Source organism: Equus przewalskii, chromosome 2, assembly GCF_037783145.1.
Source record: "Equus przewalskii isolate Varuska chromosome 2, EquPr2, whole genome shotgun sequence".
Classification (NCBI taxonomy): Eukaryota; Metazoa; Chordata; class Mammalia; order Perissodactyla; family Equidae; genus Equus; species Equus przewalskii.
In genome coordinates, this window is record NC_091832.1 from 75,198,522 (window position 1) to 75,211,215 (window position 12,694).

Below are 12,694 nucleotides of genomic sequence, written 5' to 3' on the forward strand. Positions count from 1 at the left end.
TAAAAAAATGAACATTATGATACATATCCTTATAGAAAACCACATAAACCTATGACAGAGTATTGCCCTAGAAAAGTTTCTAGGGGGAAAAACACAGAACTAAAAAGTTTCCAACAAAAAAAATTGGGGAATCCAAAGGGCTTTCTATAAGACCAGAGGCACAAATCAAAAGAAACTTCAGTCTTATAAATAGTGTTGAAACTTGGTATCATTTAAGTTTCTAAAATCATGATTTAAGAAAATTTAGAAATGATGCAAAGTAAATAAAAACATGTGTAACTTAAAAAGTACACCTACATCCTTGAGAGTTTTAGGAAAAGTCAGAAATAGGTAAGGATTGCTCCAGAGTCGTGTGACTATATTCTGCTCCAAATGTTCCTTGGTGCCACTGTCAAGACATGGACAATTAGTTCTATCAAATGCACTCTTTTTTGTTACTAAGTCTTATAAGAGACTACACAAAGTGAGCTACAGGTTCACAGCAATCTCTGTCAAAATCCCAACAGCTTCTTTTGCAGAAATGGAAAAGCGAATCTTCAAATTCATGTAGAATTGCAAGGGGCCCTAATTAGCCAAAACAATCTTGAAAAAGAACAGTCAAAGAGCTCACACTTCTGATCTCAAAACTTACTGCAAAGCTGCAGCAACCAAAACAGTGTGGTACTGGCATAAGGACAGACATCCAGACCAATGAAATAAAACTGAGAGTCCAGAAATAAACCCACATATCTGTGGCTAACTGAATTCTGACAAGGGTGCCGAGTTCACCCAATGGGGGAAGAACAGTCTTTTCAACAATGCGCCGGAACAACCATACTTCCACACGATAAAGAACGAAGTTGGACCTTTCCTCTCACCACATACAAAAATTACTGAAAATGTATCACTGACCTAAATTTAAAAATCAAAACCAGAAAAGTCTTAGGGAAAACAAAAAAAAAAAGAGGGATAAATTTTCATGAACATGGATTTGGCAATGGATTTTTAGATATAACACCAAAAGTATAAGCAGCAAAAGAAAAGTTTAAAATAGATAAATTATGCCTCATCAAAATTAAAAACTTCTGTGCATCAAAGGACATTATCAAGAAACTGAAAAGAATCTACAGAATGGGAGAATATATTTGCAAATCATACAGCTAAGACAGGTTTAATATCCGAAATATATAAAAAAAACTCCTACAACTTAACAACAATTAAAAAAAAAAATTTAAAAGTGGGCAAAAGATTTGAATAGACCTTCTCCAAAGAAGATATACAAATGGCCAATTAGCACATGGAAAGTCACTCAACATCCTTAGTCATTAGGGATAAACAAATTAAAACCACAATGAGATACCTTTTTACACGATACTTGATGTTAATGAGATACTAGGACAGCTATAATTTAAAAAAACGACAGGCATTGAAAAGGATACAGAGAACTTGGAACCCTTGTATTTGCTGGTGGGAATGCAAAATGGTGCAGTCACTGTGGAAAACATTTTGGCACATCCTCAAAAAGCTAAACAGAATTGCCATATGACCCAGCAATTCCACTTCTACATAAATACCCAAAAGTATTGAAAACAGGGACTCAAACAGATATTTATACCATTTTCACTGCAGCATTATTCAAAACAGCCAAAAGGTGGCAACAACACAAGTGCTCATCAACAGATGAATGGATAAACAAAATGTGACATACACATACAATAGAATATTATTCAGCCATAAAAAAGGACTGAAGTTCTGACACACACTATAACATGGACAAGCCTTGAAAGCATTATGCTAATTTCAACAAGCCTGTCCAAAATGGCAAATATTGTAAGATTCCACTTAGATGAAATATCTATAATAGACAAATTCGTAAAGACAGAAAGTAGATCAGAGGTTACCAGGGTTTGGGAAAATGCTTAATGGTTACAGAGTTTCTGTTTGGAGCTATGGAATGTAAGTTTTGGAAACAGATAATGGTGATGCACAACAGTGTGACTGTAATTCCATTGAATCATACACTTTAAATGGTTAAAATGGCATATTGTTTTAAATATATTTAACCACAATTTTTTAAAAAATCTTACAAGAGAAACTTATCAAGATAATTTTTGTTTGTTTTAGTGGCTTTGAGTTTCTTGGCAAAAATTCAGGACTCGGATAAGAAAAAAATAAGAACTCCACTTTGACCAAAAAACAACAAATCTTAGGGACAAAGGAAGAGTTAAGTTTGATGACTGAACTATACCACCAATAAATCTGGAAAAATCTCTTTTCTACATTAATTTTGCAAGGAAGTGATAGAAGTTGTGAGTAAAAGGAGAAATTAGAAGATATGGGAGAAGCTAAACAAATATTACTAAAATATTTTAAATCAGTTTGGAAGAGTCAATTATACCTACATTTTTCTTTCACCTAGGATTAATCCCATTTTTATTTTACCCTTGGCCATAAATTAGAGGATCCTCACCCCTGCCCCACCTCATCTCCACAGATAACTAGGGGGCAGGGGGAGGGAGGCACACACGCACAATTTTGCTTCCTATTCCTCTTCCAAATACTCATTGGACACATACTACAGAATCAATATAAACTCTGTAGTCAATACAGAGCTTACAAGAAACTCACTAAATATACCCCCATTCTTAAATAGTCTGTATCCTTTAGAAGATGAGTACGCAAGAAGTTGTGATAATAGGCAGAATACTGAACATGAGTTTAATAAAAAGAATGTCCTATTTGCTTCCTTCAGCTGCCCCTCAAAACCAAAATGGATTTACACAATTTCAGAGTTGAGAAAAAACTTAGAAATCATATAGAACAGAGTCTCTCAGCACTTTTTTCTTTAGTTTCACATCTGAAAGTATGCCATAATCCAATGTATACATGAAAGGTCCTCAAATTTTGGGATTGGCCCTGTGGCCAAGTGGTTAAGTTCACGTGCTCTGCTTCAGTGGCCGGGGATTCACCAGTTCAGATCCTAGGTGTGGACCTAGCACCGCTCATCAGACCATGCTGTGGTGGCATCCCACATAAAAGAACTAGAATGACTTACAACTAGGATATACAACTATTTACAGGGGTTTCAGGGAGAAAAAAAAGAGGAAGATTGGCAACAGATGTTAGCTCAGGACCAATCTTCCTCACCAAAAAACATATGTTTTAAAAAAAATTTTTTTTAATCTAGATTTAGAAAAAGGTCCCGAGTGATTATAACATGTGTGACCCATGCCATCCCACTCTCCCCATGAGAACTGACCCTCCAGTTCAATTTTCATCTCACAATTGGAGAAACTAAGCTAAGCTCCCTAAGGGTAAGGTTAAATGAGATGCCCAAAATCACAATCAGACTCCGTGATGCAGGATTCTGTTACATCACACTGACCTTACCCTTTCACTTGCTTTCCTCTATAGCCCTTTTCCACGTTCAATAACATAAAGTCTAGTCTTTGGTAAGCTTGACATTTATGAGGAATAATTCCCAGACCTCCTCAGGAATATTGCCATAATGCATTACATTCACACATAAAGCACACACCCAATGGCAAGTGGAAAACAGAGCTTTGCTGAAAGGTAGATTCTCAGAGGTTGGCTAGGCTCACTCACTAGCTAGTTGAGTGAAAAAGACAAATCAGCTTTTGTAATTCAGAAGGCAATTCAAATTCAGCAAAATTACAAATGACCATCAAGAGCTTGAGGGTTGCCCTGGAATAGTCAAAGACGTGAATGTCAAATCTATAAAAATCAAGCCTCTTCAGGCAGCTGCTGCCAGAACTTCAACTAGTAGAACATCTGCTTCTTTGAAATGGCACTCATAATATCACACACCAAGATAAAGATATTTTTAAAGTTTAAACTCCTTGATTTTTAAAGTGACATAGTGTATTTTTTAACTTTAAATTAAAATATTTTTAAAAATTAACCCCTGTCTTCTGGTAATTTCAGTCTTTCTATATATACATATTTGTGTGTGTATAAGACACAAATATTAATACATATGTATAATAACTGTCTTTCAAAAGCAAGAAAGATGTAGGTAACAGTATCAATGAGATTAGGCTTGAATATTTAAAAACCTGTTAGCCCTTTCCATACTAGATACCAGCCTTTCACAAGAGGCCATAAAGTCAGAGGGAAAGAGACAAGGAGAGACGGAGAAGCACGGTGTATGTGTTTTAAGAATGCTGATAGTCTTCTGGTTCTAAACAGTATGAAAATTTAATTGCTACAGTCTATTTTAAATCCTTCTAAGTTGTTCTGTGTAAACCCACTTTACAGCTTGGCTTTCAACTATTAACCTCAATGTAATTTCAGAGTGTCTTTATAATCTTACATTAAACAACCAAAGATGGCAACTTAAATCATGCAGTTTCACTTTGGGTCAATCTATTGGTTCTCTGTGCTATTTACAATCAAAAAAAAACAAAATTAAACCCACAGAAAAAGATTAATGAAAAGACCACTTGCAGTATAACAAGCAGATTATTTCTAAATACTCGTATTCTCTCAGTACAACTAATTTAGGAATGGTTGTTCCAGAAACAGTTTAGCAATCCAGATTTTCATTCCCGGTAAGTTTTTGTATGGAATAAATTAAAAATTAAGAATTACAAACTGTTCCTAAAATTGAAATAAACTATGTTCAACATTTTTACAGGTGTAAAAGGGAATGACTTTATACAATCAAAAACATGCAGACAAAAAAATTACTAAAAGTAATTAGCCTTCTACATAAGGTAAAATAGAGAAAAATTTTAATAGCTTAATAAACTTTCTTTCAAGTTCAAGACTCACAACAAGAAAGTAAAAATGTTTGAGAATATAAAGTCTTACCTAGTTTTCATAAATACCCACAGGTAATGATACACCGGGCAGGGTGTTGCAGGCTCTTACTCCGGTAAGGCCATCCTGTCCTAAGTTTCTGTGACCACATTTTCCCCACCCAGTTGAGTCAAGAGCACTGTCTACCAGTGTGAGTTTCCACGAAAGGCAGTCGCTGAGCACAGAAGCCTCTTCTATCAGTGTCCCTAAACTTGCCCTTTGTATGGGCCTCCACATTCTTGTTGTACGTCAGAACTGCCCAGTGGAATGCAATTCCTCAGTGTTGGAATGTAAACTTATTCATGTCAGGCTATACCCAGCGAGGAAATACACAGCAATCAAACTGAGATTATACTGGTGGGCAATCCTAATTTACAAAATGATGAAACACGTAATACTCCAAGATATCAATTTTTCTTTCATACCTTCATTACTAGAAAATGGGAAGCAGTTATGAAATTTTACTTTCCCCTTTAAAAATCTAAGTAAATGACTGGACTGATGCTCCCAAACCAAAATCAATTTACTTATTTAGGACTTAAAAAAATATTCAGATGACATTGTCTTTAGATAGCAGAATAGCAATTAACTTTAAGGAAAAAAAAAATCTAACAAGTAACTGCTGATGCCATCAATTCCATTCTCAAAAATAAAAGAATAAATTTTAATAGAAGCATAAAAGAAAGTGGTTTGAAAGACATAAGAATGCATTTAATCTTTTTTAATATTTTATCCTCACTCATTAGCTTAACCATAACAGCTATTTAAAACAAAAATATACACACAACAAGTACATATATAAGTTACATGAGTGTAAATTACAAACCATATGGACTTTAACAGGCTCATATTTGAGAAGGAACTATTTCTGAAAACTAAACATACACTTAAGTGTCTCTAAATTTCTTTCAAGACATTTAGAAATATTTTAACAATCATCACTTTGCACAAATTAACAGAAGTTTGCTCCTCTGCACAGTGAATCTCAATATTTAACCTTTGCTTATAAAAATAGAGCAAAAGAAAAAAATTATAAGCAAAGGCCTCATAGCTGTGTTTTCCCGTCTCTGTTCATTCCTCAGTAGCCTGTTGTCTATTTAACCACAGGAGAAGTACTAAATATTTGATATTTATGCTATTTACATTTTAATTCCTTTAAAAAAAATCTAACCTGCACTGTCTTCAATATCTTTGAAGCACCAGTAACAGCAATAGCACTGCCACCTTCTCTAGCTCTTTTCTCTGCAGCAATGAGCACTCCCCATTTCCCTGTGTTTGCTCTCAGGGAGTCCATGCGGCTATAGCTTGTGCAGAGAGCCAACATTCCTTCTGAAGGCTAATTTCCTGCTTCGATGACCCACCCACCCCTCCTGGCTGCAGTTATGTGTTACGCATGTTGCATGGGCACTGTTTCCGCATACCAGCCTCATGACCTCAGCGGCTGCCTGACAGACTCTCTTTATCAATTTCTATTAATTCATTATCTACTCTCTTACAAGTCAAGGGCTAGTAGGGAAATCTGCAATGTCTGCTCTCCTATGAGTCTTCAAGGTCAAATGCTTAGATGTGCTCAGCAATGCAATTTGTTATTAAAATTTACCCAAGCTGTATTACACACGTTGCTCTCCACCAAAGGGATGCTGATTGTATCCCTGGCTTGAGGGATTATCATGGAAAAGACTAGCAAAAATTGAAATCAAAACAACATGGGAAAAGTTGAAAGAGGCTGCATTTGCTCTTGTTCTTCCCTTCAAGACAAAAAAGGTGGATCTTACCTCAGCTGTATTGGGGTGAAGAGAACAAGCAGTTTTTCCCTCTTGCCACAATCTAAACCAGCGAAGGACAGTGGTGTGATGATGACTACACTTTGGTAGTGTCTATGTCCTCGTGACCAAACTGCTAGAGAACAGCTCAGCTAAATTGATCTGCTGCTATCAGTCTACACAGTGGCACAAACAGGTCTCTGCTGATCACAGTGCTTTGTACACAGATGGCAGCTGATCAGTTTGTATAAAAGTTATGGCCCATAACAGCTTTCCCCTTCAGCATGTAGACACGTGCCTTATCCAAAATGCCTTTGTTAAATGTTCACCATTTCATTGAAGAAATCTTGCCATGGATGAGTTGAAGAGACAGGGAACATTAGTTCTAATATCTTATCTAAAAATGACCTAAATTTTATAAAATTCATTAAAGAAGTAAAATAAAAAATTATATTAAGAAATAACCAAACAGGGCTATGTAACTTGTTAATGAGAAAAATGGTAGATGAATTCAAATGAATGGTTCAGATTGGCACTTAACAAGTAACCTGACTTAATCTCAAGAATCAAACAAGATCTCAAATAATGGCAACCAAACATCTGATATTCTTTAAAGGCTGATATGAAAAGCACCAAAACCCAGCCAGCAGCCTCTCAAAAATCTGTCATATACCATAAAAGCAGTTAAAATAGCAGACATTTCTTTGTAAGATAGGACCTAAACAATAATTTAGGTCACTTGAATAACACTGAAAATCGAAAATTCCCTTATAGATTGAGGTGGTAAAAACCTACTACTTATCATCAAAAGATAAAACACTTAGAAATAAATTAATGAAGGATGCGCATGATCTGTATGCTGAAAACTACAAAAAGGTACTTAATCTTGCAAAGGGAAATAATGGAAGACTTAAATAAATTATGAGATATATCATGTTCATGGTTAGAAGGCTCAATATTGTTAAGACAGTAATCCTTCCCAAATTGATCTATAGATTCAGTGCAATTCCAATCAAATCCTAACAAGTGTTTGACACTGACAAGATGATTTGAAAATTTATAAGGAAAGGCAAAGACAAAGAAGAGCTAAAACAATTTTGATAAGGAATAAAGATAGGAATTTATAGTATGTGATTTCAGAAGTTACTATAAAGCTATACAAATGAAGACAATGTGGTATTGGTATAAGAACTGACATGTAGATCAATAGAACAGAAAAGAGATTCCACAAATAGACCCAAACCTTATTGATTTTTAACAAATGTGCCAAGGCAATTTAATGGATAAAAAAACGTTCTTTTCAATAAATGGTCCTGGTATCTGTATGGAAAAACATAAACCTCAACCCTTACCTTACACTATACACAAAAATTAAATCAAAATGGATCTCCAACCTAAATGGAAGAGCTAAAACTATTAAATTTCTAGAAGAAAAACATGAGAAAACCTTTACGACATAAGTTAAAAAAAGATTTCTTAAGCAGGACACTGAAAGTACAAACTATAAAAGAAAACATTGACATAATGGACTTCACTAAGATGGAAAGGTTTTGCTCTTAAAAGACATAGTCAAGAAAAAGGCAAGCCACACATTGGGAGAAAATTTTTGCAAAATATTTCCAACAAAGGAATTGTATCCAGAATACATAAAGAACACTTACAACTTAAAAAAAGACAGTCAATCCAATTTTTTTAATTGACAAAATCCAATTTTTAAAATAACTGTTTTCAACAGGTGAAGACATATGAATGGCCAATTAAACACATGAAAAAATTCTCAACAATACTAGTTTTCAGAGGAATGCATAATAAAACCAAAGTGAGATGACCACCACATATCCACTAGCATGGCTAAAATTCAAAACACTGGCAATACCAAGTGTTGGAGAACATATGGAACAACTAGAACTCTCATAAACTGCTAGTGGGAAAGCAAAATGTTACAGCCACTTTGGAAAACACTGTGGCAGTTCCTCATAAAGTTAAACATACATTTACCATATAACCCAGCAATTCCACTCCTGCATATTTATTCAAGAAGTAATGAAAACATATGTCCACACAAACAGATATTCGCAAATGTTGACAGAAGCCAAAAATTAGAAGCAATCCAAACCATCATTTTCAAATTATGTTTTGTAAAAGATTAATACTTCCTCGTTTACAACATTCAATAGGATTTATGAAACCTGGCATCCACTTTATATAAGAATTGGCAACATATTTCATAGTTTGCTTAAAATAGGCTATGAGGGGCTGGCCCCATGGCCAAGTGGTTAAGTTCGCACACTCCGCTGCAGGTGGCCCAGTGTTTCGTTGGTTCAAATCCTTGGCGCGGACATGGCACTGCTCATCAAACCACGCTGAGGCAGCGTCCCACATGCCACAACTAGAAGGACCCACAACGGAAAATATACAACTATGTACTGGGGGGCTTTGGGAAGAAAAAGGAAAAAAACATAAAATCTAACAACAACAAAAAAGGCCATGAGATAATTCTGCACTGAGATGGACAGTAAAGCAAAATTTTACTTGTCAAAGTCTGTCTCTGTGGCCTCCTGAACTCATGAGCATCTCTGTTTTGCTTCTGTATTCTTCCTATTTACCTACCCCTTCACCCTACCCTGCGCCATCCCCAAAGCTTTTCAAGTGACTCAATGCTGGTTATTTCTTCATACCTCCCATAGCTCCACTTGTCTGTCAAACCTTGTACCACAACATGCCTAAAATCAAATATATTCATGTCAACTCTGACATCCACCCACCTTATCCCCTCCAGATTTGGTTATCGCTGTCAAAGTCATCATGCTGCCAGACATGCAACTTCAAAGCATTGAAACTGTCTTCTACTCCATCTTTTCCCTTGTCTATATAGCTTTAGTCACTAAATTTCATCAATTAGTCCTTCTAAATTACTCTTACTTGTGACCCGTCAACTTCTATTTCTGTGAAAACACTATTCAGGCCCTTAGCCTTGGCACACCAAGACCACTGAGTCAGAGTTCCTGTCTCTGGTCCCAGCTTTACCGAATCTTCCAGGATCCTCTCATTCTACTGATCTTAACACTTCAATAGTTCCACACTGGTTTCATAGTCCATAGCCCAGCCTCTCAGTTCAAATTTGATTGACCACCTGCTTGTAAGCTTTGAAAATGAGAGTCTAAGATCCAATCCAGATTGTAGTGAATGAAAATCTCTAGGGACTGGGCCTCAGTATTTCACCCACCCTAAGCCAGGTGAATCTAACACCTAGCCAGGTTTGGAAACCTCTACCTTGGTCGATTACCTTTCATAGTCTTCATCTTCTAACCATCTTTATTATCAAACACAATGACTCTAATCCAGTGTCTTTTCTACTTATTATTCCACAAGCACACTCTTAGAAAAATTAAAACTCATACTTCTTGGGCTTGAGTAGTTATCAAACTACTACTAACTAAAGTTACCAAACAGACAGCTCTTTTCTACCATATTTCAAGGACTACAATTACTTATACTCTGACGTGCATAATCAATGAAAGAAATCTCTGCTTTCACCACAACGATGCTTCCATACACAAAACAAACTATATATAAAGGTTTGTAAAGTTTACCTAATATATGCCAATTATACAACAACTAAAAAAAAAGTTCACTTAAATGGGATAATGATTATAAAACCTGGAAGACCCTATTCACAGACAACTCTTCATTCTACGTTTCCAAGATTATATCATAAGTTAAAATTCAAAATCAGGTGACAAAGTGGTAAACTGAAATCATCTCGAGATTCTGAATAACAATTAATTAATTATTATTTTGGACAACTTAAACCATCATGGAAGCAGAAAACCTCTGATATATACACCCTGAAATACATAGGATTTAGACTGATGAATAGAATACTCTAAATTTAAGTTTTCCTATTTGTAAAACTGCATTAAGTATGAATATTTAATGATGGCTTTCTAAATTCACCTTAATGAACCAAAAACAATAATAAAAATAAAACACAAGAAAGAACTCAACAGATTTTGACCATTGCTCTAATTTTTCAAATTACTTTTAATTAAGAAATAACATTATCTAAATGAAACTGATACACTAAGCAGTTTATATCTAATAAACATAAAGTAAGCCGTCAATAAAAAATAGAAAGTAAAAACTGTCCTGAAATATCTGACTCAAAAAACTACTTAGATAAAGGTATAACTAGGAAAATAGTTATTTAATGTTTATGTAGATCTGTAACACGTGAACATCCAATACCAGAATTTATATTTTATATTTAATTGAAAAAAATATGCAGGGCCCAAAAAGCCAGAAATGTGCGGCAGAAGTAAGAAACATCTAAGGAAATATTTTTTAGTATTTCGAACTCACAGTTCAATATTCTCATCAGTGATAAATACTAAGCACATAGCTTTTAAATCCACATTATATTTATTTAAATTCTAACATAAAGAAGGCAGTGATATACATGTCAGATATTACTTCACTTTATTTCAACTATTTAATTCTTGAAAATTTTTACTTTAATAAAGACATTCCAATATCACCAAGTATAATTTGCTTCATATATCAATCTCTCTTAATATTCTTACTCTTATTTTTCTATTAGCGTTTCCCATATTGAAAGAATGGTTCTTTAAACAAAAACAAAATTAGTTGCAATATATTTTAGGACACCTGGAATTCATACAGGTGAAACAGTAATTCACACATCCCTCCAAACTAACCCTCCTCCAAAATAAGTGTGGCACAAATAAAGGTTGTGAGTTCCTTTACACTTAGCAGCAGATAAACAATTCCAACATTTTACAGGGAAAAACAATTGTATTTCACTGACACGCCGATGTCAGACTTTAAAACCTTTATGAAATATAACGTTTACTTTTGCAAGAGAAATCCAAACATCACTGCAAATAAGGACTTCCAGGGTGAACTCTCACACGCTCATTTATACCAAGGATCACAAATGACAAACTCCCTGACTGAAGACTTCAAGTATCAGATGACTTGTGCTATCACATCAACCATACACACAAAAACATCAGTCCTTCTCTTTAAGGCTACTTACTTTGTCAGACACTACCAATGCGACTCTTCCAAGGACTACGAAAGCCTGCATTATATGTACAGCACACCTGCAAAGTTGTAGTTATAGCAACCAAATTCCCAAATTGATCCAGCAATTGAACTCTCTCTCTAGAGAACCACTTTGCTCTGTGCATCAGGCATCTCATCAGAATATGATTTAAAAGGGGCAGGGGTGATCTAAATAATGCTAAAAATCATGTTAGCTTTCCAGGATGAAGACGTTTCATACTGAAGCAGAAAGTACACTTAATAACCGAAAAGGGAATTTTAGTATATCCCATTGTATCTTTTACATATTTTATTCTATTCCTTTAATTTAGAGATCAACCTTATTTCAAATTTAACATGGAATGTATTTACATCAAGTGTAACTAACCTCTCCCTTCAATATCATCAACTCTAGTCAAACCAAGTTAACAGTTGTTTCATTATTTTATTTCCTTATTTGGAACTCTTTCCCAGGATTTCCTTAAAATCTTTAATAAATACCTTTACCTTATACCTGTGTGTCATGGGAATACCTGGACTTGAGTCAACTTTAGGTAGGACAAGTACAAATTATAGATGATGTAACACCTGAAGGAGTGTGGCTAAGTAGATGAAGAGTGTGTACACAGGTCTGAGGAGAAGAATGAAGTAGCAAAGGAAGATAATTAACAACTAAGAGAATGTGAGGCTAAACCAAAGAGCAAGTCTAACAAAGACTGCTGGTTGTCTACTCCAATGTCTCTTTTCCTCTTTCTCCTTAGAAAGATATTTTTACATTATTATTTTTAGCAAGCACGTTTGCACCTCAGAATAAAAGACTGCATGTCTCAGCCTCCTGGGAGACCCTAAGCGGCCATCTGACTACATCTGGACAATGCGATACAAAAAGAAACGTTGTTTCAAGGAATCTGATTTGGATGGGAGTTAACTTTTTTGCTGTTCTGCCTTTCCTCCTGCTTCCAGCTTCCATTGCAGACAGGATAGCTGGATTTCGGCAGCCACCCTGTGCTGTGAACTGATGCTGAAAATGGAAGCTATGTGCTAGCGTGAGTAGAGGAAAAGGT

At 35.2% G+C, this 12,694-nt stretch overlaps 1 protein-coding gene across 17 annotated transcripts in view; it reads right to left on the bottom strand.

Annotated features, from left to right (window-relative positions):
- Positions 1-12,694, bottom strand: part of RAPGEF2 (Rap guanine nucleotide exchange factor 2) — a 244,836-nt gene that overhangs the window by 110,706 nt on the left and 121,436 nt on the right. For 3 of the 17 annotated variants that reach the window (XM_070608717.1, XM_070608709.1, XM_070608701.1), the window contains exon 1: positions 4,813-5,021. The exons of 13 other annotated variants lie outside the window; for them this stretch is intronic. In XM_070608717.1, the coding sequence (XP_070464818.1) occupies positions 4,813-4,823 (11 nt within the window). In that variant the 5' untranslated portion in view covers positions 4,824-5,021. Of the gene's footprint in view, positions 1-4,812; positions 5,022-12,694 lie in introns of those variants that run through there. One more of the 17 variants, XM_070608694.1, reaches the window with a different exon arrangement.